Source organism: Gambusia affinis, linkage group LG02, assembly GCF_019740435.1.
Source record: "Gambusia affinis linkage group LG02, SWU_Gaff_1.0, whole genome shotgun sequence".
Lineage (NCBI taxonomy): Eukaryota > Metazoa > Chordata > Actinopteri > Cyprinodontiformes > Poeciliidae > Gambusia > Gambusia affinis.
Window position 1 is genome coordinate 17,333,824 of NC_057869.1, and position 27,447 is coordinate 17,361,270.

Below are 27,447 nucleotides of genomic sequence, written 5' to 3' on the forward strand. Positions count from 1 at the left end.
TCCAAACTATTACAATTTCTATAACTTGTGTCAAATTAAATCGACACTTGAGGTACACTCTGTCTCAATTATTAAATAATGCTAAAGCAAAATGGGCAAAGTAAAACTGATAAATCTGCTTTGTCAGAACATCACATTGCCGACCGCCCCGTTGGTGTTTTAATGTCGTGCAGAAAAGTCTAGACCTGTCGCAGTGAAGGTATTATAACTGTTTCGCAACTTTACAAGCTTCGGGATGCCTTTCTGCAAGATTATGTAACATCTGCTGCATGTCAGTCACAGTCAGTTGACTTTTCTCTGCAGTTCCAAGACTCTTGTTTATATAACTTATATCCCTTTTAGGCAGACAACAAAGATTCATTGGTCAAGTAATTATTAATGGTTGCTAGGGACTGGGATCTTAAGCTCTAAGAAACAGATTTTTTAAAATGAAGCTCAAGCTCTTTCAGAGACTGCTCAGACTCTTCAGCTGCTTTAGATCTTCCCTTTTCACTTATCTCCTGGCTTCAAGCAGAATATTTACCATGTTTCTTTGTGCTTTCCTGACATATGTAGAATATAACTCATTGAACAGCCTGGTGTCAGAGACCTTCATCCGCTTCTTCCTGGAGACGATGGGACATTACTCCCTGTTTATCACTCAGAACGAACGTGGCGAGCGTGTTTTCCAAAGAGAGGCTTTTCGCAAGTCTGTGGCGTCCAAGAGCATCCGTCGCTTCCTGGGAGTCTTCATGGAGTCTCAGATGTTTGCTGGGTTCATTCAGGACCGGGAGCTGAGGAAGACACGGGCTAAAGGTGGGTTGCTGTCAAGTTAGTGGAGCTGAGCACTTTTTTCTGATTTCCTCTCTTGAACTTCTAGCAGTCCCTGGACTGCAGTGAGCCTTGTACTGATACTGCCCTCTTGTGGAGGAATGATTTTACCTACACGTCTCCCACTTCACTGAAGTCTTCCTGGCAAACAAAGAGGTTGTAGCTTCTTGGAACATGTTGATGAGCCGTAACAGTTTTTTGTTTGGATTTCTGTTGTTAAAATGCCAGGGCTGTTTGAGCAGCGAGTGGATCAGTATCTGGAAGAGCTACCAGACACAGAGCAGAGCGGAGTCAACAAGTTCCTCAAAGGCCTTGGTGAGTTTTGCTTCAGACGTTCTGGACAAGACAAGTCTCAGATTTCAGGAGCCTGAAAGAAGCAGCATATTGGAGAAAAATATGTTAAAATTCACCATCCTATTTTACCTAAAGAAAAATAGGACAAGAATTTACAGACTAATAAAAGCAAGAGGGTTCTCTTTCGGTCAAGAGGCCATAGACAGTTTGTCAAACAATCCCCAAATGCTGAATTCAACCTACAGTACACTGCAAAGCATGGTGGATGAGCCATCATATGTCAATGTTTCTCATTTAATGGAATCAGGCCCAGGTGATTTATACCTGTGATCATATATCAGTTTAATTTCATAAAAATGTTTGATGAGGTCAAATGTATTTGTGTTTATGAATAAATGTTCTTAAAATTGGTGTTTCAACAAGAATGTGACCACACACACCAGTAAGCAAGCATACGGTTTCTGAAGACAAACTAAGAAATGTGGAATTGGGAAAAAAAATTTCAGATAGTTTTTTTCTTTGAGCAATATAATATTTTTTCCTAATTTCCTATTGATTACAATGTTCTTTGGGTAACTTTAAGAAGTGACACCAAGCAGAGAGGATTCCCAGTGATCACTAAGCTCTGCTATTAGTTAGAAAAACAACTCCAAAGTGATTTAAATGTGTTTTATTCTCAAATATGGGGAGAGTTGCATTCATAAAAGGTTGCAACTTTAACACTGAATGTTTTCAAATAGTTGTAATGTTGTAAAATCTGAAGTATCTTTACGTTGTTGCTGAGTTATGCTATACTTCATTTAAATCTTAACCCAATTCTATACTTTCCAAATTTTAAAGCTATAGAACATAACATCAAAAATAATTTCAGAAATTAAAAAAGAGAATTTATTTACTAATTTTTTTTCTTATATTAAGAAAAAATGAAGATATTTTTTTCTTAATATAAGCGTACTGAAAACCTGGTGGAGTGATTGTGTGTGACACTCCACCACTAATCTGCATGTATGGAAATTAAACCTGTTTAAAAAAAGAAAAAAAGCTTTACTCACTTTTTAAATATGCTGCTATGATTTGAACACATCTGATTTTTTCTTAGCTTCTGCTCTACATGCTGTTAGTCATTTCTTTTGTTAGAAATTAGCTTCCGCGTAACTTTTTTTTCTTACATTTTTGGCTACTCCGAACCTTCCAAATCTTTATTATTAGTGGAGAGTTTCAATTTAGATCTCCAAAGCTATGTTAGTTTTGAATGTGTGAGATTAAGCAAAATGTATTTTAATTAGTTTTACCTTTTTTTCTTCCCAGGAAATAAAATGAAGTTTCTCCACAAAAAGAACTGAAGACCTGCATGTTTCTGCTTCAAGATGATTCTCAGACATTTTGTACCTTTGTTTTTTATTAAAAAAGTAAATATATGTATATAATATTTCACTGTAAGCTGTGATACTCTTCAGTGTATGTTTATAGTTCCTTTATGAGACAGCGATAGCAGGACGGTACACAGCGACTGAGTCGTAGAGTAACCACTGAGATCCGGGTGTGAATGTGAGGAGCGTTATCAGAGTGAGTGTGTGTTACTTGATACGGATGTAGATGTACAGTTCATGTGTTCTAACGCGTCATTATTTTGGCATCATTATTTGTCCTCTGTTTAAGGAGTGTATTCCAAAACTGTACATGCATCAAGATAATGAAGAATTATTTTAACAGTCTTGTGCATCTGTTATTAAATATAGTCATCTAAGTGCTTTAAATATGTGAATGTGTCTTGAGCATTTCTTTGCTTGTCTATCTCACAAATTTTCATGATAACATAAGGGTCATCTCAATGACAGCATTGTTTAAAGGTTCGCATTAGGAGGAGCTTGCAGGATCCCAAAAGGCGCCACAGTCGAGCACCAGCCACCACATGCAGCCGCTAACCTAATTACGTCTCTGCACATCACTCCGGCTGCTGTCACTGCCGTGCTGTTATTAGTTCCCCTCACTGAGAGGCTGTCTGTGGGTACCAGGTGCCATGTTACTGCCCCTCTGTCTGTGTCCTTTACCAGTAAGGAGCGTTCTGATGTTTTGAATTAGGCTCCAGAACTACAAAAGGAGAGTTTGAAGAAAAAAGGTAAAGGCACACAACGTTATGAGTTTGTTTTTTTCTCATAAAGTCCTTGAATTTATGTGAAGTGCTAGTTAAGTTTATCTAATTTTAGTTTGTATGCATTTCATGTGTAAATAAGAGGAAGGTAAGACTTGAAACACAATTTAAAATTTTTTCAAAGAAATTCTACTTTTCTGGTTTTCCTGTCAAATATGCCATTATGAACCAATATCAAAATGTTATTCTTTTACAAAATGAAAGTACAAAACACTGAATAAAATCAACAGTAAAAATGAAATGTTTCAAACTTACCTGCTTAAATGCAATTTTTTGTTTAATTAAAATTTTGTCTGCTAGCTAATATGCCACGAAATATCCATGTATGTTGAATTATCTTTTTGCAAATTATTGCAGTGTTAATGTCATTCTGGGAAAATGATATAGAAAATATATAAAGCATATTCAGCTGCCACCTCCTAAATATGAAAGATTGAATATACAGAATTAAAAAAAAAAAATGTTTAAAAGGTACTTCTAAGTGGTTGATTTTCCTTTTTTTTTTAACTGGTTGAAAAATCTTGACATTTGTCAGATAGAAAAAAATAATTAATAATAATTTATACGTTGAAAGGTTCCATTACATTTTTTTTAATATTAATATATAGACGAGCCATTTTCCCACCGCTGTCGTGCTGGTGCAACGAAAGCGACCATAAAAAGCCATGTAAAGTTTTCACAGAGAAACAAAGTCTTGTTGCCAGGTGCCACGGCACACTTTCAGCTTTGAGAAACGTCAGAAGTATTGCAACGAGAAAATCTCACGATTAACTGCGAGACTTTGAATCTCCAAAATTTTGTCCGGACCAAAGAGCGACATCCGATCAAGGGGGGATGGCCACCCAGAGATGCTCGGGTCAAGGTAAAAACTAAACCCCTGATTTATCCCGACTTTTAGGCTGCTGCAGAATTAATAGGGCGATCGTCAGATTTACGGGAGGCTGAGTTTTGTCGGCGGGCAGCCTCGATGTTCTGGACCGAAAACATCACTCTGACAGCCTCAGACGCGCAGATTCACTCCTGTTTAGGCTGGGAGGATGTTTTGCAGCCGCACAAGTGCAAATAAGCGTTGACGGAGACGGCGCTGTTTATGCACGGAGTTTTTTTTGTTTTGCAGACTGAGCCGCTGTGTTCTGGATGGCACCACGATGCCATGATAGGGGCGTAATCTCCTGCGCACTTTCTAAAAAATAATATCACGCTCAGTGATGCGCTGGAGGTGAGGCTGCTGATGCAGAGGCAGGCTGAGGATGCGGGGGTAGACACACTGTATGCGATTTGCATGCCTGTCAGGCTTCTTGTTTTAATCGAAGGCGCTCTAATAAAGTGCTGTCAGGGTGACACATCCATGAGGAGACGAAACAGGTTGGCAAATGTGTATTATGACAGGAACATGACTGGAAATCCCAAATTCCCAAAGCTTTTCGGAGTGAATAACATCTCACAGAACTACAACGATGTATTAATTTCCAACGCAGATTTTTTTTGTCTGAACATAAAATATGCACACAAATTGGAGGGATGATATAAAATGCTGTTTGGGTGTTTGTTTCTTTTTGGTGTGTTTTACTAATCCAAAAGTCTCCTTAAATAGCTTTGCATGAAAGGTCATTTTCATCATGCTTGGATGCATTTTTCTGTGTTTAAAATGAATCCAGATGCCAATGTGATGATTAAGCAACCTTGATCATGGAACAAGTTGGGGTACCAAGAAGAGTCTATTTTTATATCCTAAATGTACACAAAACCTGTAAAGTTTCTACGTTTAATCTTTTTATGAGGCATGAAAGGTTTAATATTAAAATCCTGACCAGTGTTAATTAGTTACTGTTAATTATTTTTATTTCCTAATTTATATAAAGATCCTCCTCAGATTCTCTTTAGCGCTACAGTGACATCAACATTAAATCTAATATATTTATGTAGATGTCACATTTGCCTGTGAATCCCCTAAGAACACTTAAATTAGCTCCAGTGGTTTTTTTTTTCTTTTTTTGCATTGTGTTATGAAGGTGTGCAAATGGAAATGAGAGCATGATCTCACTTTGTACACAGTTGACTGACAGCCCACAGCAACAGGTGGGGCTGGGGAAGCTTGATACAAGAGAAAACCACACTATTTCTTACATCCGCTTATTATTAGACCAACTTTTAGCTGCAACCATGAATTTTTTTAAACAGGATTTGGTGTGGTCTGAAGGTACAGAAAACTCACTGAGGGCAACGGATGGATCATGAATGTTAGAGAGTCACTGATCAGACCTTTCCTTTTGATTTCCACTCACAGTTTTTTGTTGAAATCTGATTTACTTTTTCTGATTTTGACCAATTTAGATTTTCACTAGTGTTTCTTTCTAAGGACTGTAACAACTAAATAATGCCATTAATGAAAGGATTTGTCCCTGGTCTTTATCTGATTCATAGTATGTATGTATAAATACATCAGAGTACATATTGTTTGTTGATGGTCTTATAGAAAGAAAACCTGGCAGGAATTATACTGAAACAAATTTAATGAAAAGTGAAGAGGAAAAAAAACAAACTTTTTTATCAGCTTAGCTTGCTGATCAAAACTTTTCAAGGAAAAACCATCCATTTCTGATTTCTAGCTGATTGATCCGTCCATCTCTGCTGGATGTAACATTTGGTTGTTGCAAACTTAAACTTTCTTCTTTCTTAGCCAAAGGTCACCTTAGTCATGTCCTTGCCTGTAGTGATGGATGTGCACTGAGCTACAACAGCTTCAGTCGCAACTTTCATTAAGCCTTATTTTAATCCTTTATGATAATAATAATATAACTTAATGATGCTTTTTCATAACCTAGAGGTATTTTTCTGGGATGGTGAAAACTAAACAGTAATATTTCTGAAGCATTTCATTGTCGGTTCTTCTTTTGTTTTCTAATAACCCAGTTCTAAGAACTAGACTATTTTATAAGAAACTGGTGCTTCCTCTTTTTCTGTAAATTTCTTAGCTTACTACAAAACAAATTAGTTGGGGGGGAAAAACATATTAAGGCTCTACTGAAGGTTCAGTCTTAATACCTTAATGCTATGTCCTGTGTGACCTTATCACCTCTGTGTTAATAGATGTTACGAAAAAAATAGCTTGCAAGGGACAGATTGCTGCTGAACTTTCTATTATTGTGCCATCTCTTGAGATGATCTGCATATATCTGGTGCCTGCTTAGCAGATCGCAAAGTGGAGGGCAGGTTTCAGTGTGAAACATAAATGCTGTGAAGGTGCGAAGAAGGAGTGTGCCTGGGTTAGACATGAGACAGAGCGAAGCAGGGTGAGCTGCAACACACTAATTGTGCTTAAAATTGGGTCTTTTGGTGCACAATGGGGAATGGGATTTCTCAGAGCTCCCCACTGGAACATCCAAGGATAAGAAAGTTGTCAGATTTGTAGGTCAGGCTGCTAAGGGTTGTCATTAAGGCAGACCCACTCTTAAGGTCCAGGAGGCTATATTTGATGTTGGTTATCGAGTTTTAATTGTTCTCACACTTACAGCCTGCTTCCCTTTTTCAACTGTCACAACATCAAGCAGCGTTCTGAGTAGGGTTTTATAAATATCACCGTTTTGAATCTGCATCTCACTTTGAGTCAACACAAAGTTTTTTTCACCTCTTAAAGCATGTTCTGTTTATTCAAAGTGCAGGGTGTTGCTCAATCTTAATTGATTTTTACAATGTTAGAGGGAGCTGCATGAGTGTATCCTAGTCCCAGCTGGGGCTTATCCAGGCTTGACCCGGTTTCAGTGTTCTGCATCGGTGTGTAGTTCCTCTGGGACACGTCCCCTCTTCATCGCAATGAAGGTGGGAGAAGGCCACTGCTCACCCACGCTGACCCGGCACAGCTCAGGGCTAACGTCACCTCCTGAAAGAACCTGCACCGTGTTACATATTCACCCCTCTGCCTCATTGTAGGTCACTTGGTCTTTCTCCTTCCTCCATTTTAGAAATGGCTTCTGGGTATATTATGTCCTACAAAAAAATAATTATGTTATCTCCCTAATTCCCAATTATTATGCACAGGCTTATTTAAGAAAAAGGATTAGGTTTTCCCCCTGTCTTTTTCGGCATCAGCAGCAGCAGCAGCAGAGCTGAAAGAATCTGAACGTGACACTCGTCTGCTCCTCTGCAGAAAGGGGTCCTACACTTGGATGAACCGGGGGAGGAGAGAGCGCTGCGAGGCTGTCATGTAAGCTGTCTCCTCTGGGGGCCTCCTCTCGGTTCGCGCTGCTTCCTGCCTCAGGTAGAAGCCTCAGTGGCAGCAGTGTTTCTGCTGCCGGTAGCTTCAGGGCTGCTCTCTCGCTTCTCTCTGCTCCCTCCAGCTGAGCAGGCAAAACATCCTCTGCTCCAAGCACGAAAATGGAGAAGGTAAGAGACGTCTCGCTGGCATTGATTCCATTAAATATTGAACTTTTTGTTTTTTTTCTGACACGGCAGAAGCTTGTTTTAGTTTGTGCAGCAGTTTCTGAATTCGCACTTAGGGGTTTGTGGGGGGGATTTTCTGTGTAAAGTTGAGGCATTGATGGGGTTTTTCTTTGCTCTTTTCTCACCTCACAAGTCTTTTCAGATGTTAGAAAAACTCCTGACATCTGTTTGGTTGAGATTAGATGCAGTTCAAATGCTGATTTTTGTTTCTTAGCTGCAGTTTTTGACTGTTTCCAAAGGGAAATATATCTGAAATAAAGGACACAAGATTAAAATAAGTTTTAAAAGCGAGCCACTTGAAATCCATTCTTTATTTTAGTATCTAACATCTATAAAGGGTGTTATGTTGAAAATAAAATCAGTTTAATAATATTTTTGTACAGGTATAGTTTTTTAAATGCAAAATCACATAAAATTTTATTTTAGACCTGGTAGACTCTTTTTTTTATTTCTTTCAGATCTGCTCAGAGTGCACAGAGCCAACACTTGCACAGAGTCTCTGTACGCTGTGCAACAAGTGGCTGTGCTACCAGTGCACCGACGTGCACCAGCACCAGAGAGCCTCCTCCCAGTATACTGATTCTTTCCAGCAGCAGCAGCAGCAAAGACCCAGTGCCACACAGTGTCCTGACTTGCACCAGAGAAACTCCAGCACACTGCCTCCTACTGGACAAGGTGGATACTTGGTTGCTGTGCCCCTACATTTGCTGTTATTGTGCTCTGTTCGGTGTGTTTAATGTTTCAGCCTGAGCCTTTTGCACTGAATAATGTATGATGATGCCGACGGTTGCAGATCGTTCCTGGAGATCCGTGCGCTTTGTTGTACCTATCTTTAACGCATGGCCCAGATTCTGGGGGACTGGGATGATTTCATCTTCGCTAATTTTAGTGTCTCGCTATTTAAAGCCTGTCAAGTGTGCCCCCAGTGTGCCGCTTCGGTGCCAGCTTCATTTGCAGGTCGACATCTAATCATAACCAGCACGTCCTCTCGGCTTCTTAATTGTGACGAGAGAGTGTTTCTGTTTGGTTTGTGTATTTGTGAGAAAAGCCGTGTGAATGTGCTGACAGACAGGATGTGGTCAGTCAGATCAGGCTGATGCACCCGAGGTGATGCTCAGCTCTCTGCCACAGAGATCTGTGATGATCTGCAGGCTCAGGGGAGCAGGAGGAGGGTGGGGTGGGAGGTGGAGGAGGGTGGATGGATGAGGTGAGCTGGCCAGCAGAGAGCAGCAGGGCTTTGGTTTTACTCCCTTTGAGTTATTGTCAGGCACCGGTTCTGTGGGCCAAACGTTTATTCGCTGGCCTGTTTACACGTATGTCAGACGTATTTTGGCATATTTCATATTTAATGGAACTTCAAAGGCCCTGCGCCGCCACTTTGTTTATTTACCTCCTCTGTCGCTCAACACAAGACCTAGTTTAACCTCAACTTCCTTTAGCTTCAACCTATTTACCACATCTGTATTATTGTTTCTGTATCATAGTGCATATGCAGCCCAGCTTTAACATAACAAGTAGTTTTAACTTGACCTAAATTAAGCTGAGAGCTACTTAAGGGCCCAGCTGTAGCACCATGTAGCAGTTTATTATATTGTCCATGTCACAATGTACAACACATGGTATAACCTATTGCCTTTCTAGCCCAAAGAAATAATCTAAGTCTTTTTCTGCAGGAGCGCTAGCTGACCACATTGTTTTTCATGTATTTTCAAATGTTGTTTTTATTAATTTTAAAAAATCAATCCAAATCAACTTATTTCTATGGATTATATGTAAATGCGCCCATTGATTATTCATAAATTTTGCTTTTGTTTAGCTGGCCACAACTGAGCCTGATTAATGCCTAACTTAAAAAATAGGAATCATATTAATAAAACCTGTTTGACAGAGTAAAGTGCACAAGTAGGCAAGTGAGAGTCATTACTCTAAAATAAGAAAACATAGAAAAGTGAGAAACATTCGCACCATTGACCAGGACAAAATTACCCAAATAGGTGCTATCATGAATTCTTCTCTGTAGTAAAATATGAAGGAGTATCTCTGACCATCAGTTTCTGACCATCAAGCTCAAACATTCTTGGGTTACACAGCAGGAAAAATGATCTGATGAACACCAGGAAGTCCAGCTCTGAATGGCACAAAGCAAAACCTTTTTGAGAGGCCCAGTCAAAGTCTGAACTTAGATCCAATCAAGGTGAAGCCGTGCAGGCTCAGAAATCTTCAATCTGACACCGTTAAAGCAATTATGCAAAGAGGGTTCCTCCACAGCAATGTTAAGGAGACGTTGTCAGCTATCTTAAACACTTGATGGCAGTTGTTGCAACAGAGGCTAGAAGAACCAGCTGTAGATTTAGGGAGCAATTACTTTTTCTAATAGGGCAAAGTTAATTTGAATTGCCTTTTTTTTTTACATTTATCAGCAAAACAATAATTAGTTTTCTGCATTTACATAGATTGACTATGACATTAAAGTATTTTTGATGACTGAAACAGAGGTGTCTAAGGCAGCCTGCAGGGAGTTTGAGGAATGATTTTGTGTGACAAATGCCCTCAGTTAAATCCCACCAGCAGAGGTGTGTGATGTAGATAATTTGAGGCTTTACTGTGTAATCTTGCTGTTTTATAAGCAGTGGTTTAAAGAACAGATTAGCTGCCCGCAACAAAACAGGAAGTTAGGCATTCCAGTCTGCTGTTACTTTGAGAAATGCGTTTTTGCAATTTGGTGTAATAGCACCTTATGGGATTCTGGACATCATTAAAGGATTTTGGAACTAAAAAGAGGTAATGAAATAAATATAAAAACTTAGGCAGAATGCTCATTTTGACTGAGTTAAAGTTGGGGATGAATGTTCTAGAATAAATGCTTTGTTAGTTATTAAGGGATGAATAATGTTCAGCCTGGACCTGCATTCCTGCACGACGTCTGAATGAGCAAAAGTAAAACAGCGTCGGGAAAGAAATCTAAAGTGAACAACTGTCTGCATAAACCACACATGCTGAGCAAAACTGTCTGCAGGACAGCTTGATGGCTGAGGTTAGTATCAGCTCTTATTGTGGTTGTGTGCAAGAATAATGTTTTAGTTTTAGTTAAGAGTTTATTAGCAGTTAACAGCTAATATTGCACAGATGATTTGAAATGAGTTCCACTTCATATCACCAGCACCAGCAGAAAGGTCAGACTGGAAACAGGAAGAGATAATGAAGCTGTTGCTACCTATATTTTAAATCAAATTATTTATTGTTTGATTTTTCGTTTTTAATCTGTAAAACTGTCTCGGTTTCACTTCCATCTGCTAGCAAGAACCGAAACATATCTAAGGCCTGTTGCTCTCTGTGCCAGATCTTCAGTTTTAGTTATTTAGTTGCACATAGCTATAGATTTTTTTTTTGATGGTTTTATTTTTTCTCTAATTGTGATCATCATAGATTGCAACCCACGTTGTCTTGTTTCTGGCAGTTTAGCAAGCAGAGAATCTAAAAGAAAATGTATAAATTCTTGCTCCCTACAATGATTCAGGTGATGTCTCTGCAGGCCTTCAGCTTCTGTTAACTATCAGCCAGGACTGTAATGATGAGGATGGTGGTGTGCTTTTGACATCCTTATCAATAAGTGAACTTCTATCTCCATTCTGAGGCGTTTTCTGCTGTCAGGGCTTCAGGCAGCAGAAAACGCCTCACATAGCTTAATTCATCAGCCTATTCCCCATCCTATGAGCATAAAGGGATTTTTCTAAACAAAATATGACATGATCTTAATATAAGATCCTAATAATATACAGAGGAATTTAGTATTAACCTTTGCACTTTTCTGCCTTTTTCAAGTCGACACCACTTTGAAACAATGAATGTTTTTCTCATTCTAATGAATTTCTAAGCAGCTTTTACAACAATGCAGCGTGCTGTGCTGCTCTGTCTCTAGCTGTGTTGTGCTTGTTGACTGTTTCTGATTCTGATGCGTCGTCCCTCCCCCCTCCCTCTCCGTGCATTTCAGGCCCCGGTTCGTATCCTTGCTCCCTCCTCATGTGCCACACTCACCGACAGGAGCCCTTGGAACTTTTTTGTGAGTCATGCGACCTTTTGTGCTGCAGCAGCTGTCACCTGTCCTCCCACAAAAACCACAGGTTAGTCCTCAACCATGTAGCACAAGGGCACTGCAGAGAGGGAGGGGAGCGGGACGCAAAGGGGGCTAACCACAGGTTAAACACTTCCTCTGAGCTGAAGAGCTCGTTAACTGCCCTGTCATTTTTATCTCAGGCATCTGCATACACTACCCTTGGCATTCGGACGCTCATTAGCTATTCATACCTGTTTGTTTTCTGTGACATTAAAGTGCATTTGCTATCTCCAAGGTCTCATGCATAATAAGCCATCCATTGGGGAAAATGCATGAAATTCTGGTTTTATTTTGGCCCTGCTGAGGAATAAATTAGAGAACCTTCTGTGTGCTGTGTGCATGTGATTAGGGTGGTGCAGATTGGCAAGGCCCTGCAGGATCAGCAGTGGCTGTTTGAAAACCTGATGATGCAAGTGGAAGAGAGGCGGTCTTCAGTGGAAAACAGTGCAAAACAAATAGAAGACAGGTTAGTTTCAACCCACACGGTTTTAATTAGCAGACAATCAAAGGGCATGAATATTGCTGTAATAACAAATGAAATATTGCTTGAAATGTAATTTTTTTGTGCATTTTAAAAGTAATGAAACCCCTTTTTCCCTCTCTGACTGTGCAGACTGCATGGAGTAAAGATCGCACACAGGAAGGCAGAGAACCAGATTAAAATGGCAAAGATGATTATGATGAATGAGCTTAACAAACGAGTCAACCTATTAATAGAGCAACTGGAGGTAATTACTTTCTCTTTCTTTCCCTCTTATCGTTCAGATAGCTGTGAGTGTTCACGCAGGGAATCCATTGCAGCCTTGATTTAATCAGCACCCAAAACAGATCCAACAGGAGCCCATTAGAACCTGCCGGTGTTCCCAAAACCGATGTCTTGGGCTGCTAAAAGCAAAAGCATCTGTTGATTATAGACTACACTGCTGGCACAACAAAGCTGTCTTCCAGTATATACTCATAACTTTGTGCCCATTTCCTTTCATTTTATTTGCACAGAAGATTTCGGAGGAGTTCCAGCAGCGTCTGGAGGACCAGCTGCAGGGGGCAATAGAGATCTGTGGCCAGCTGGACCACATTCAGAAGTTCATCACCTGGGCCACAACCCATCACTGCAGAGGCCCCGTGCTCTTCAGCAGGGCTCTGGTGAGACAATAAGCAGATGTCCAGAGTCCCACTGTAACACACGCAAACACATGTGGAATATTAAAATGTGCAAACAAAACAACAAGAAAGGGACGAAGAAGCTCCTCTGCGACGTCTTTACTTGAAGCAAAGCAATAATTATGCCTGTGACAGTAATGGCAGATCACTCTGTGGGAACATTTGTAGTTCAGACTGTCATTTGGGTGTATGAAGAGTATGCATGACATTAAGCTTAAGAAAAATTGACTAAGTTCAGCAAAAGGGCCAAAACCTCCAAATAGCATGTGTTAGCTAGAGCAACAAGTCTGAAGAATAAAAAAAGTTACCATTATTCTGGCATGTCTAAAAATAGACCAGATGCTGTATATTCACACTGAAAATATCACAATATTAACAATAAATAAATTGGACCTGTCCAGGGTGTTTCCTGCTTCTTGTTCAGTGACTTCTGGCAACAGCCCCCCCACAAGATTAAGCCGGTATAAACAATAGATGGATGGATGAAATAAACAAGTTTGCTGACTCATCAATGTGTGTGATGAATCTACGCCTGCATCAGTTCCACTGTTGAACTAAATTACTAAATAAATAGACTTTTAATCATCTTCTGAGAAGCCTGTGTATGTTCAGATGTTTTCATAGAAATCAAGTTTGTGTTTGTCCTCCAGATTTCTCTTCAGATGCAGCAGCTGCTGGAGTCGTCTCTCCACACAGACTCCTGGAGTCCTGTCAAGATCAAGTTTAACTGGGATGCCAGTTACTGGACAAAGCAGATTTCCTCTTTTGGTAAACCCTGCTGTATATAGGCAGTGAAGAAACTGTACTCAAATGTTAAAGATTTTCAATAATATTGAAATTACTTTTCTTTTTTTTCAGGTCAGCTAACTGTCGATGGGGGAAATTGCGCTTATCCTTCGGGATTGGCCTGTTCCAGTATTTTGAGGCCCCAACCCGTAGCCTGCTTGGCTCTGCCCGCCATGTTTCACCGAGGCCGAGAGCCAGGCTGCGGCTACCAGACCTGCTGCGAGCCTCAGATATGTTGCCTGCATGGCATGCCCCCTCAGCAGGAGTTGGCCACTCTGGACAAAAGCCAGATGGAGAGCACTCTGTTTAACTCCAGCTGTACTCAGCCTGCTCATTTCTCTGCTTCACTGCACCAGAGTCAGCAGCTCCAGAGGTTTTGGGAGACGGAGAGCTCCCTTCAGTGCCCTCCTCCTACATCTCCTCTCCCAGGACCCATCCAGCTCGGCTGCAGCCAAGGATCTTCATCCCAAGATCCTCAGCCTTTAACGTATGTCTCCTGTCACCAACGTCAGAGGGAAATCGCTCCAGACAGCCAGACTCACCTCAGTGCCGACCGTGGCGGTATGGGTCATTGCAAGGCAAAGTTGTCTACGAGCCCAGCTCTGCAGCAAGAGATCAGCCACAATGTGAGGGACAAAGATGAGGAGAGGTGTAGAGGGGAGACGTGTGGACAGTCGGCAGAAGATGAAAGCAGAGAGCTGGATGAGGATCTGGAGGCAGACAGAAGGGAGCAGAGGCTGGTCCAGCTTCAGGCGTGTTTAGCTGCTGACCAGCAGAGGACCAGAACAGCTCTCAACCTCAGAATGCATAGAAATGGCAAGGTGAGAGACTTTATTGTATTAGACCTTACTGACAAGAATTTACAATAATGCAAATATATGCACTTACTTTACAGTGTATGAACTACACAACAGTTTAAGCAAATTAAGAGTAAAGTCAAATTAAAGTGACCATAACTGTACTATAAGCGTTAGCATAGTTGTTTAAATGTAACTATTTGGAGTTTAAATATTTTTTTCTTGGTCAGAAGGTAACACAAAGGTAATCAGTAACCACAAACATCACTGCAATCAAAAACCTCAGATTTATTGTGAATTTAAAGAAAACAGGTTCCAAGTTTTCAAACTTAGTTTTTTTCTTTACAACTAATAGTTTGAACATGTTTATGTGCATACAGTCCCCTTTACTCCGATAACTCTAAATATAATGTCTCCTAAAGGTAATAGCATATTACCTTTAGCAGACATCTAATTTGTAAGATTACAAATTAGATGTCTGTAGAAACACACCTATTCTGTGGCCGCAGAGGTTTGGTACAGAATGTTATTGAATGGGCATCAACTTTTAGACACCCTATTCCTATTGCCTGTATGTAAAGTATACAGGCAATAGGAATTGCCTGCATGCCCTATTCTAATAGAAATTCTAATAGATTTCTATTAGAAAAAAAACATTAGAACTAATGTATCAAATTCCACTTCACAGTTTTGCAGTATTTTCTGTTGGTCTATGACATACAATCCAAAAATAATAAGGGGGTGTTTTTGGTTGTCTGACAAATGAGGAAACGTTCAAGAGATTAGAGTTTTTTTGCAAAGCACCATGACAACCAGCCAGTCAGCTTTTTCATAGCCCAATAAATAGGTATAGGGGAAATGAGCTCATCCAGTGCTGCATCTTACAGTGCCACTAGCAACATTTCAGGCCAGTTACTGTAAAATCAGTTCAAAAAGTTTTAGTTTTCATTAAATTAACTGACTGAGTAGCACTAACAAGTGCAGTTTTAATTTAACTCAATAAATCTAAATCTATTGTAATTATTTACGTGGCACTACAAACATATTTCTTTAATTAGCATAGGCAAAAAAAACCCTAAAGCTTTATGAAAACTCAAATATTTTTTTAAACTTTAATCTACTTTTAAAAACACTTATAACACCACACTGTAAGGAAGAATGGAGTGGTCATGAAAATGAACAAACAACTCACTCATGCTGCTTTGTCCAGAATATCAATATGTGTGGCTATCTAACTGGAAAGTACAGGAAAGGAATGATAATAATTTATATACTGAATAAACTCCCAGTTATAGTAAAGCAATTAAAAACAATCTGCAAAGCCTCATGGGAACAGAGACAGAAATGGTAGTCGAGATGATCTCTGGAAAACTGCATTCAAACTGGAACTGGGATTTCGAAAATACACAATGAAAATAGAAAATAATGAGTTTATACTCAATTAATTAGGTTTAAAATATTTTTCATACTATAAATGTACACTATAAAAAATAAGCCCAGTGGAAATGTGCTGCTGTGATAAGATTGAAACACATTTGAAAGTTGGCACATTCTTGATGACCTGACTGCGTAGATGAAGCTTTGAGAGCTACTTTTTTTTAATTTTTAATTTTAAACACATTAAAAGCAATTTTTGTGACAAAGCAAACATTTGTTTCGAGAAGTGAAAACTTTCTGTACTAACCTTGTCCACTTCCTGCCTCTGGTGGTGCAATGCATTCTGGGATAACTTGCTGGCCAATCCTTACTGTCACACAATGTACCCTTCCACATACTTCAAATGAACTAAATCAATTTTTAAAATGTTTTTTCCTCAAGGCGCTCTCATCTTGTTTAAATTGAGTGCTAATTATAAGTACTTGAAAAAGTCATTTAAAGGTATTTAATATATTCAGTCCATTAAATTCACTATTTTAGCTTCACAATACAACCTGAACGTCTGAAGTCAAGTCCTATCCACTCACCTTTTTTTTAAATAATTAAATTCAATGTTATATTTTACAGTCCACAGGTTCAATACATCTTAAAAATATTTACATATTTCTGGTTGGAAATGATTTCATAACTTTATGAGGTGAAGGTGCATTTGTTATCAAGTTTGTGAGGATATCAAAGCAAAGTGTGTGGGGGAATTTTTGTGTGTGTTTGTGCACGTATGTCTTCTCATTTTTGTTTCACACGTGGTTCTGGCTAGGCGACACAAGCTCAAAATAAATCCTTTTGGGCTCAGTCTCAGATCACAACATGGTAAGCCACACAAAGCCGTTGAGACGCACTTTTCGAAAGTCACCACTGATCGGTCAAGTCAGGCCCATTTCCTGTGAAAGCAGAGTTGCTCAGCGGCTATGCAGACAACCAAAGACAGAAATTAGAGGCAACAAAGCACAATAAAGAAAGCATTGCTGTCAATATGTAAAGGCAGCAAGAACATTTGTTAAATATTGAAAAAAGTCTAAATGAAGTTCTGCTGAATATGAGGCTGCTTTCAGCTTCAGATATCAGCAGTTTATGACCAAAGTTCTCACTTTAAACAAGAGGACTGACTTGTGAAAGTTGACAGCTTGCCTATTAACAGATGGCACACCATAAAGCTGCTCTTGCGTTTCGTGAAGAAACGATGAAAAAACAAAAAGCTGCTCTGACAATTAAAATAACGCATTCCTAAAATTGCAGTAGTGCACCCATCATCATCAACCTCATGCTTAATGCCAGAAGTGTTAGCAGCCGCATAATCACCTCTCTCTCTCTGAGATAGATGGTTATGAGCACAGAGACACGTGTTATTGTTACGTTTTTCAACTCACTGCATCTGAAAATGATATAAAACCACATGGGCTCACTCATTTATGTACTTAACCTATCAGTAATGAGCCACTGTGGGAATAGTGGGAGCTGCCAGTTTGATTTTAGCCCCGGTTTGTACAAAGATGAATTCGTGCTCCCCAGCTTCCAAAGAGAGGGATTAGAGTCTTTTTTCTCCACAGTCTAAATCCTGCATCCTGCTCCCAGGGGGTGGAGATCAGGTAAGTGTTTTAATCGCATGATACTTGGGAGCGTGTGCTCAGTTTAAGTCTGACCTGAATATGTATGATGGTAAAAAAAAAAAGGGGGAAGAAAAACTGGTGCTAAACGATTCGCCGGCTTTCCTCCCCGCACTTTCTGAGACAGCTGAGGGGTTTAAGGAAAATCTGTGCATTTGTTAAACTGAAAAGTAAGACAGAGGGTAATAAGTGCTCTGCAGGTCTAGTTTAATCAAAGAGAAGCACTAAACCTGCTGCTGAATTTGCATTTGATAATTGGTGTGGTAGCCAAACCTTTCATTCCCTGTATTATAACATTAATTCATGCAGTGTGTTTGTAAAGACTGAGGTTTTTTTTTTCCCCCCCAAATAGATTCTCATCTGTGTTTTATTCATTTGTGCGCAACACACATCCCACTCCTTTTCCTTTCAGCTGCTAATGGTGTGAACAGGTGCATCTCTGTATTTGATTTAACTTGAAATTCTATTCTCTCACTGTTTCCAACAGAGGTCCACGTCCCTGGAGGTGTCTGCCAGAGCCCACGAGCGCGCATCCGATGTGCAGAGCAGCAGGCTCAGCCCCAGTTTGGTGTGTACAACGAGGAAGCGTCGCTCCCGGAGCATCCCAACAGAGCTGGTGGCCCCGCCCTCCAGCTCTTACACTGAAAGGCCTGCTGCAGGACGCACAAACAGCCAGGAGGCAGGAGCTGTGAAGAAGGTGACCCCTGCATGAGGATCTTTCAGTTTCTGCTTTAACTTTTGCAGAGAAGCAGTCCTCCTGCACAGTTTCTCAGCAATGCATAAATCATTAATATAGTACAAGCTTAGTTTCCCATCACACCTCAACATGTATAGAGTAGTATGTATATTCTATCATAGAATCACTCTTCCCTTTTTAACATAAGAAGCAACAAAAATTCTAACAGCAAAGATACAACACAAGAAGTGACTGCATGACAAATGAGCAGAGAGTCTGCTTCTCGTTCTGTGGAAAACCTATTCAGCCTAAGATTATGAAACTCAGGTCTGTGGCCTGGTGAGTAATATGAACTCCAGTTCACACTGACCTAAAGTTAGTGAGAAAGATGAGAGAATTGTTAAAACGAGTCTCGATTCCTGTTTTTTAAGAAAGCAAAAAATAAAAAAAAATCGTATTTGCTTTTTTTTCCGTTACAACCGCACACAGAAAGTGCATAAGATCGTTTAGATTGTGTAGCTACAAATGACTTCTACTGGAAGAAGGATGAATTTAACAAAGACAATTAAAACTTCATCAGTGTCCACATAAGGCTTATGATTCTAATAATGTATGCAATTATTTAAAAATAGTGTACACATTGGTCAGTGGGAAAGAACTTAGTTGTTATTCATTTATTAAGGTCTGAGTTTATATCTTGAGGGAAGGTGAGAGATGAAGTGTGTGAGGTGAACTCCGGATCGATTTCTATTTTTGTTGTTTCTAAAATGAGTAACTTCTGGAAAGATGCTACTGTTGAGGTTCATATTTATATGTTGCAAAGAGGGTACTTACTTGACATCTTTTTACTCTTTTTTTAAAAAATATTCTACTGTAGTGTACAGATTTTTCTCATTTTCTTTTGCTTACTAATAAGGCTTGGCCAGATTTTCTAGTGATTTAGTTTTATTTTGAGTCAGATCAAGCATCACTCCACTTGGTTAAGCAATAGCACTGTACAATATTAATTTTTGCTTGGAATCAGATCTGTATTAAGAAGAAATAAATGACCTGCTGACATCAACTTGTCTCATGGCTGCAGACTGCTGCAAACAACCTGCTGCTGCTTCGTTCTTGTTTCGCTTCTCTTGCTAAAACATATTTCATCTTGCATACATGCTGGAAGCATGGCCTGTTATGAGTCTGAGCAAACAGGAACTGTAAAGCTGTCTACACACAGGAGCAAACGTGGGACCTCTGGTCACATTTCTGGTTGTTATTCTGTTTTTACAGCATCTGCGATTTTGACTTCAGTTAAAATATTTGCCTCTGAATGAAGCTGGTACTAAGTGTACTGAAATGGTGAGAGCACAATAAACAACTCAGCCTTGACTGCAGAGCATGTCATCTGCTGGAGGCAGCAATGTATTGTAGGAAGCTCTTGGATGACAGCTGTGGTGTATGCTTTGTGTTTGAAACATTTTATTTAATGAGTGTACTGTAACTTTGTCGCATCTATGTTTAGGAATCAAAACCTAACTAAGCTCTATTTACCTAAAAATGACAGAAAAAACAAAAAGCTTAAATGTTGTCAATGACTGGGTCCCGAACTTTATCTACCATATAAAGTATATAAATAAATATGCCTACTGTCACCTTCACAACATCTTAAAACAGAATACAGAACAAACTACAGCTGCTGCTCATCCAGAATGATGCTTCTAGAGTCCTGACCAACATCAGGAAAACGTATCATATCAAACCAGTCCTTAAAATACTGCATGAGATGCTGCTTTGATTCTCTATTTGTTAGTTTTCCTGGAAAACACTGTGAATTATTTTATGTATGAATGCTCCATTGTCGACCATAAAAAAGGATTAATCCAGAAGACTTTGAATCTACTGTGATGTTACTTACATTTACAAAGCAGGTAAAAAGCAGTTTTTCAGTCAGAGAAGCTTGTGACTCAGTGTAAGAACCTCCTTGTTTTGTTTTCAGTCTGATATGGTAGATCTAATACAAAGGAGAGCTTCAGATGGAGGACTTTGTGTCGTCAACGAAACCGACTCCATCCAATCCAAAGAATTGTCTCCTTCACCTCCCTATAAGACAGAACCAGGTGCTGAATTTACATCTGTTACTTTCATGAAGTTTAAATGAATTATTTAGTATGTGAAAACTGAATGCCTGCCTACCGCCAACTCTCTTCAGATCACCCAACTGCTTTTGTATATGAAGAGGTTGAATTCAGAGCCAAGGAGAAGCACAGACTACCACAAAACAGCATCACAAGGTGAGTAGTGTCTTCAGTCAAAAATGACTTCAGATTTCCAGGACGTTTCATGTCAACAAAGTTTTGCTTTTTAAAATTAATTAATTAATTTATTTTTTTAAATCATCCGTCCTCTGCTTCCCTGTGAAGTAATGGAGAAGCTCTGAAAGATTCGGGGAGATCCAGAGTTCCAGTGGTTTGCTTAGAGCGTCTCAAAATCCTCGTGTCACAGCTTCCCCCACATGGACGAAGACAAAGTGACCCTTTGCCTGCCAGTGAGACAGAGAAGAGGGAAGGCCTTCCCCAGCACAGCACATGGCACACAGTAATGCAGCACGTATGGCAAACTTCTTTTCCTCCCAAACAGACGGTTACAAATTAATATTTTTAAAACCACATCAAAATAAAACTTCCAATCACAAATGTTTGCATGACTTTTGTGATGTTCTTTAAAAAAAATTCTGAATACTGAATGCTAAAAAAAAGTTGTCTTACTTTTCTTTTAGGGGGCGATGATTATTTTTTTTCTTATGGGAATGATTTGAATCTAAAGAACAATGTGCAACTTAAAGAACAAATCAGAGAAGTAAAATTTATTGGTTGTCATCTGTGTCTGAACAATTTACCGCTTTGACTTTTGGAGTTTGTTCATGCATTCATATTAACCTCACAAGTAATGAACATAAGTCTAATTATGACTGAAGGTAATCAAGTCATGTCCATTGATAATTGCACCACAGATTGAGAGTTTGCAGTTAACTTACCAAACTAACCCAAACCTATTGATATATGTGTTGCTGTTTGACTTAAGTTCTAGATTAGATTAAAAACAGATATTTTCAGGTTTGAACCAAGAGAGGTTTGTTGTTTTTCATGGTTTTCAAGCCAAACAGCCTCTGGTAACTACAGCTCTGTCGTTGTAGTAATTGCTTTATTCATATATATATTCACAGCACAAAAAGTGAGGTTTCACATTGAATGCTATATATATGTACAATAATGTATATGTGAGCTTTGAAAAATTATAATAAAGCCATTCTTTTTTAACAACAGGGGACAGCCAGGGGGTCTGACACCAGAAGGACCACCCGCTCACTCACAGAGCGATCGACTCGCAGCCCGTCTGCCGCCTACTCTGACACCTGTGACTTTAGCAGGAGACTCAGCTCCCACACAGCACCCACACAGCTTCCTACTGACTCCAAATATGTGCCAGAAATTTTCTTTGCGCCCGATTTGGACACCGACTCTGATCCCAGGTCAGTTTCGGAGGACGTCATCTGTTATCCGACTGTCCCAGATCCACTGCTAAACTCTGATGGATCACTGGATTCTGATCCAAATGCAACATCTTCTTCCGAGGCTGAGTTTGAACTTGCTGCTGCAAGGGAGTCAGCAGGTTCAGGTCAGGTGAGACAGAATGTGGATTCAGAACCGAGTCTTGAGTATGAAGCGGAGCCAGACACGGATGCAGGAGCAGGATCAGAGGACGGTCGGGGGTTGGCGGCTGATACAGAATCAGGGGATGCTGAAACCGAGTCTGACACCCAGCCTGAATATGATCCCAGTTTTCAGGCTGAAACCGACTCTGATGCTGTATCCGGTCAGCCTCCAGACTCTCAGGCCTCCGGGGAGTCCGATCTCGACTTGGAGTCTGAACTCGAACCGACAGCTGATGACCCCCAGCCGCTACGTTCTGACCTGGAGGAGGAACCGCAGATGGGTCCTGGTCCGAGGCAGCTTTTGATCGCAAACCCTGCAGCTCAGAGGGACGAAGAGGACATTCAGACGGAGCAGGACGTGGATGAGATGGAGAGTGAGGACTTCTGTGCAGTCTGCCTGATTGGAGGGGAGCTGCTGTGCTGTGATCGCTGTCCAAAGGTCTTCCACTTATCATGCCATGTGCCGCCTCTTCTGAGCTTCCCCACGTAAGCTGCTTCTGTGTACACTCAACAGCTCACAAGTCCTCTTTCATTTTTATTTTGTAGCAGACCTGAGGTAATATTAACCTGTGTTTTACCATGTTCAGAGGAGACTGGGTGTGCAGCGTCTGCAGAGATGTTTTACAGCCTGAAGTTGAATATGACTGTGAGAATGAGAGATCATCTGCAGCGAACACTGCGCACGGACTCTCTGCTTGCGATCAGAGAGTAGGATTTTCTCCCAGCTACATGATTCAGATCAATAATTCACAGTTTCTGCCTTGTTTATAGATTTTTCTCTTTTAATGTCTAACATATTTCATGTTTTGTTTGGCTGCAGAAATGTGAGCGACTGGCTCTTCTGATTCTCAGCAACATTTTGAGTGCTCCTTTCCACGAGCCCGTCAGTCCACTTGTAAGTGATCATCATGTTCCTATAACCCAGTTAAAATGAAGCTCATATTATTCGTCTTTCATCATAGTGGTAGGCACACAGATATGCCCTCAGGAGGTTACATCGGGGCTCTGGATCCACAAACATGCTTTGATTCCAGCTGTTTTTGATTTCCCCCCTATGGATTTCTTTTTACAAAAACAAAACAGAACCAGGAACATTAAATGGAGCTGTGCTAGTTTTCTTTCTTTTTATCCTTACCAACCCCATCCTTCCTGTGCTAAATTTTATGAGGGATGATTTGCCTTACTGTTTGGCAAGTATGTTTTAATAGACTGAAGCAGATTTCTAACACAATACGACAGGTCTCAATGCAAGTCAAGAAGTTTTTTCCGTTTTGGGTTTACTCCAGAGGGGCTCAAATGTTTTGCCATATGGGCCAATTTTGTCAAGTTGGAAGTATGAGCGTCATTAAAGTCAGATTTTATTTTTTTACAAGTACCAAACAAAAAAGTAAATCGTTGCACTAATCGTTTTTAGTGCAACGATTATGAAATTGTTGCACTAAAAATGCAACGATTTCATAAAACAATGGACAAACTGATTGTTTAATGGCTGTCATTTCTATTGATCAGAAAAATAAAAATGGTTTTGCCTTTCCTAAATTTCCTGAACTGTGCCTAAATAAAAACATAAATATTGTGTGTTGCACCTATATTTTTTTCATTTCAAGAAAATTTTAATTTGTTGGTAAAAACATTTTGTCCATCTGTACTAATCACCTGCGATGGCGGGGCAAATTTGCGTCATTCTTCAAATGCATTTGGGGAGCCGAACAAAATTAAATGGCTCCAGCGCCGCACTTCGGCAGCCCTGATTCACCAAGGTTGAGTGTGTAGATTGATGTTCATAACACTGCTTTATCTTCCAGGCTCGTCATTACTACCAGATCATCAAGAGGCCAATGGATCTGTCTGTGATCAGAGCCAAGCTCAGTAAAGGGAATCCCAGGCATTACAGCTGCCCGGACCAGTTTGTTGCTGATGTCTGTCTCATGTTCCGCAACTGTGCAAAATTTAATTATGTGAGTTAAACATTTTTTTAAACCATATTAAATTGATCTATATGAACATATAAAAATGCTAAGTTGGTATGATTCTAAAAGGCCTTTTTTTTACTCTGACCGCAGCCTGACTCTGAGGTGGCCCAGGCAGGCCGCAGCCTCGAGGTGTTCTTCATGTCAAAACTGAAAGACGTTTTCCCAGATAGAGATTTCCCGATGGCTGAGCTCGATTCTGACAGCGATGAGTATGACGAGACCTGCAGGGCCGCTAATGGCGGCTTCCTCTGGCCAGAGAGGAGGGAGCAGTGTCACAGGAAAAGGAAGAGGAGGCAGTCGCTCAAGTCGAGGAGGCATCACTTCTAACTGGATGGTGATTAGAAAGAAACTGTTCTCACAAATGTGTTTTTTTGTTTTGTTTTGTTTTTTGTAATTTGTTCATTTTTAAGTGACAGCCTGTGGAGTGACAACGGAGATTTTTTTCTCTTATTCATCTTTCGATGACCAATGTTGTGGTTTGTCAGTGCTACCATCCGATGGCAGCTGAACATATCTTCTTTAGTTATTCTTCCTGCAGGCAGCTAATCAAAGAAGCTGAATGTGTAAAAATAGTTTCGTTGGCAGGGTGTACGCAGCAGAGGGTACAGAGTTCCTCTTGTACACATAAACATGTTCTATGTATTACTTACTGTAAGAGCTTCTTTATCATATCACCACACAACCCTCTGATGAACTGCATTGCTTATTGCTTTATTTACATGTAGATATGTAATCGGTGCACGCTTTCTGCCCTTTGCTGTATTGTACAAACAGGATGCTGTAGCTGGATGTTTTTGAAACCTTGTAATACGTGGACTTTTTTTTAAATGACATGGTCCTCAGTATAAAAGAAATGTTAAAATGTTAATGCTAGCAAATTCTGTAATGTTTTTACTCATATATGTTCCACATATTATAAATGTTTGCCTGCATAGAAACACTTTTGCTGTTGCTTCCAGTTACAAAAGGAACTTTTGCTTCTTCTTGACATAACCTGAGTTTTAGTTTGTCACTCAAAAACAACAAAAAAATGTCTCATTTTATCTTTTTGATTAGAAAGAAATAAAGGGTGAAAGAGTAAGAAATATACATTCTGTTAAAGCTACAAGGATAAGAATATTGACATAGGATTTTATGTGTTAAACAATAAAAATGAGCTTTATCTTGAATCATAAAGACGTGAAACAGGATCCTTTCATGTTCCACAAAAACCTGTGAACCTTTTCCTGTTTGAATAACTCAGGTTGAATAAAAAAATACATTATTCATAGTTCTAAAACGCCAGTATCATTTGTAACTTAAATTCTGTTTAAAAGGACATATAAATTTATAACTCCTCAGATCACTCCCTGTTTACAAATATTTCACTGTAATGCAGCTCAAACTAGACATGGCCTGTTTTTTTTATATAGACTCCATAGAGAAATGTATTAAAAATAGTATTTCTTTTTGTTTTGAGGAAGGCGGACAAACTTTACTTAAAATCTATGTTTGATTTTTTTTTTCATTTTTTCTAATTGTAAAAGCTTCAAATGAACACATACAGAATATACTAGCTTGTTGAAATATAGACCCATTACAAGTGTCATCATTTCTACAATAAATGGGATATTTGAGAACTTGTTTTAAGACTCTTGCCAGTGTTGGGTAACTTCAAATAAAACATTTTTATTTCCTTTGTGGGGCAACATGATCTATGGAGAGCCACGAAACAACATAGTTTCTTATCAAATACGTTTGCAAATGGTTACCTTGTATATTCTCTTGTTTTTCCTAAAAATATTCTAAACATTTAAGAGAGATAAAATTTTTATTATTGTAATGCTCTCATTAGACTGTTAATTAACAAGAGTGTCAGAGATTAAACCTGAGCAGCAACTGACTTCAGGATTTGTACCTGGACGAATATTTTGAAAGTAAATTAAAGGATAAAGAAGCATCCACTGTTCTTGTCAACTCTGGTAAAGATATATAAAAAATAAATAGATAAACATAGACTATATAAAAATAAATTCAAGCTTTAGCATGAAGGATAAAAATATTTTGTCATCTTTTTTCCCCCCAAAATTTCAACAGTAATTGGCAGCTTAAGCAACGTATATAAAATGAATAAAAGTTAATTTTTTTTTTATTCTAAAGTGCCTTGAAATCATGATTTACCCCAACATTCTCCTATAAAGAATTCAACTGAATTAAATTATTCAAACATTTTTAGAAAAATCAAAATGTCTAGAAACATTATTTGATAAATACATTTGCTAAATTCCTGCATTACAATCGTGGCATCATCCAGAGTCCATTTTTTTCTGGCAATTCTTCAAATTGTAACGTAAATAAGAACATGATGCCAATCTCCAGCAGTCAGTAGGTGAAGTGTGTATGTATATAATTTCTGCTGCAGGATATATATATAGTTAAGATATTTTCACATAATAAAAAGATAAAAATTATTATGTTAGATTGAGATTGGTTTGAGATAGATTTTTATTCCTTCACATTATGGTCTTTAGTTTCAGTTTGGCCACAAAGATTTTGGTCACACAGAGCATCTTAAGTTAATCAGGCGCTGGAATATTTTGTGCCAGAAAAGCTCTCAGGCAGAAAGCATTTTCTGGCAGAAACTTCTAAATGGTAATGGACTGAGCTAATAGCACTTTCCTAATCATGCTGACCACTCAAAGCACTTTACACTACAACCACATTCACCTGTTCACACCCCACAAACCAGAACATGCAGATTGTTAGGCAACTTGAGGTTAGATGCCTTGCCCAAGGGCGCAGTTGGAATCAAGCCTGTTACATTCTGAGTACAAGACAACTGATTTACGTGTTGAGTAACGGTCTTATTTGGTAAATTTTGGAGTACATTTATTACATAATAATTTTTCTCCATATTGCATCATGTGTGAGCATAAATGGAAAAGGGAATTACTTGCTTGACAAAACGTCTGACAAGAATTCCTTTAAAATGATAAAGTGAAATTAATAAGAAGTTTCCAACAAAATGAAGCAAAGGAAATTACTAGATATATATCAGCAAAGTATGGAATAATTTCCACACTTCATATGAATGCTTAGTAATAATTTGCATTTCATTTTAATGAAATACACAGAACTTAATATTCACTCATTAAAATTCAGCAACATCTAACTACTCCTAATAAGGATTGTCTTTGTGTGGAACTTATTCTTAGACTGGTATTTAGCTACTGATGCCTTTGTGGTTTTTGGTATGGGCCATGTGAGCAGGGTGGGTTTTGAAAGCAAGGAGAGAAAAGATTAAAACTCATCCGTCAGTTTTACTTTGAACAAGTCGTGTTTTGCTCTTATTCATGTGCGGTCAATGAGGAGGAGGCAGCCTCTGCTTGTTGCAGAGAACAGGAATACACTTTTATGTTGTTTGTGCCGGACTGCAGTGCATGTTATACTGCTGCAGGATTTAAATGATTTACTGCAGTCTGGTAAACTGATGCCTTCTCTTTGCACATTAGTTTGCTGCTTAAAGATAC

The 27,447-nt window shown here is 39.2% G+C and overlaps 2 protein-coding genes across 5 annotated transcripts in view; both read left to right on the top strand.

The window, feature by feature from the left end:
• The window catches only part of dennd2b (DENN domain containing 2B), a 79,690-nt gene extending 76,827 nt beyond the window's left edge, over window positions 1–2,863 (top strand). For both annotated transcript variants that reach the window (XM_044099751.1, XM_044099744.1), the window contains exons 18-20: window positions 556–795; window positions 1,039–1,125; window positions 2,413–2,863. In XM_044099751.1, the coding sequence (XP_043955686.1) occupies window positions 556–795; window positions 1,039–1,125; window positions 2,413–2,447 (362 nt within the window). In that variant the 3' untranslated portion in view covers window positions 2,448–2,863. The remainder of the gene's footprint in view (window positions 1–555; window positions 796–1,038; window positions 1,126–2,412) is intronic.
• A 1,117-nt stretch (window positions 2,864–3,980) lies between these two features.
• On the top strand, window positions 3,981–25,554 carry trim66 (tripartite motif containing 66). 3 transcript variants are annotated; one of them, XM_044099771.1, is made up of 18 exons: window positions 3,981–4,118; window positions 7,404–7,639; window positions 8,155–8,371; window positions 11,688–11,817; window positions 12,160–12,276; window positions 12,424–12,538; window positions 12,807–12,953; window positions 13,622–13,739; window positions 13,830–14,578; window positions 18,083–18,292; window positions 20,250–20,370; window positions 20,463–20,544; window positions 20,674–20,860; window positions 21,577–22,451; window positions 22,553–22,673; window positions 22,786–22,860; window positions 23,771–23,923; window positions 24,029–25,554. In XM_044099771.1, exons 2-18 carry the CDS (start codon window positions 7,631–7,633, stop codon window positions 24,263–24,265), a joined length of 3,663 nt encoding a protein of 1,220 aa, XP_043955706.1. In that variant the 5' UTR covers window positions 3,981–4,118; window positions 7,404–7,630; the 3' UTR covers window positions 24,266–25,554. The 3 variants fall into 3 exon arrangements, with proteins under 3 accessions (XP_043955706.1, XP_043955712.1, XP_043955698.1); XM_044099777.1 differs by lacking the exon at window positions 3,981–4,118 and having other exon boundaries at window positions 4,816–7,639; window positions 12,810–12,953; XM_044099763.1 differs by lacking the exon at window positions 3,981–4,118 and having other exon boundaries at window positions 4,817–7,639.
• The last annotated feature ends 1,893 nt before the right edge of the window (window positions 25,555–27,447 follow it).

Coding starts and splice junctions, on each gene's coding strand:
- trim66 (XM_044099771.1), top strand. Junction 11,818..12,159: donor TCCTCCCACAAAAACCACAG/GTTAGTCCTCAA, acceptor GCATGTGATTAG/GGTGGTGCAGATTGGCAAGG. Junction 22,861..23,770: donor ACGAGCCCGTCAGTCCACTT/GTAAGTGATCAT, acceptor TTTATCTTCCAG/GCTCGTCATTACTACCAGAT.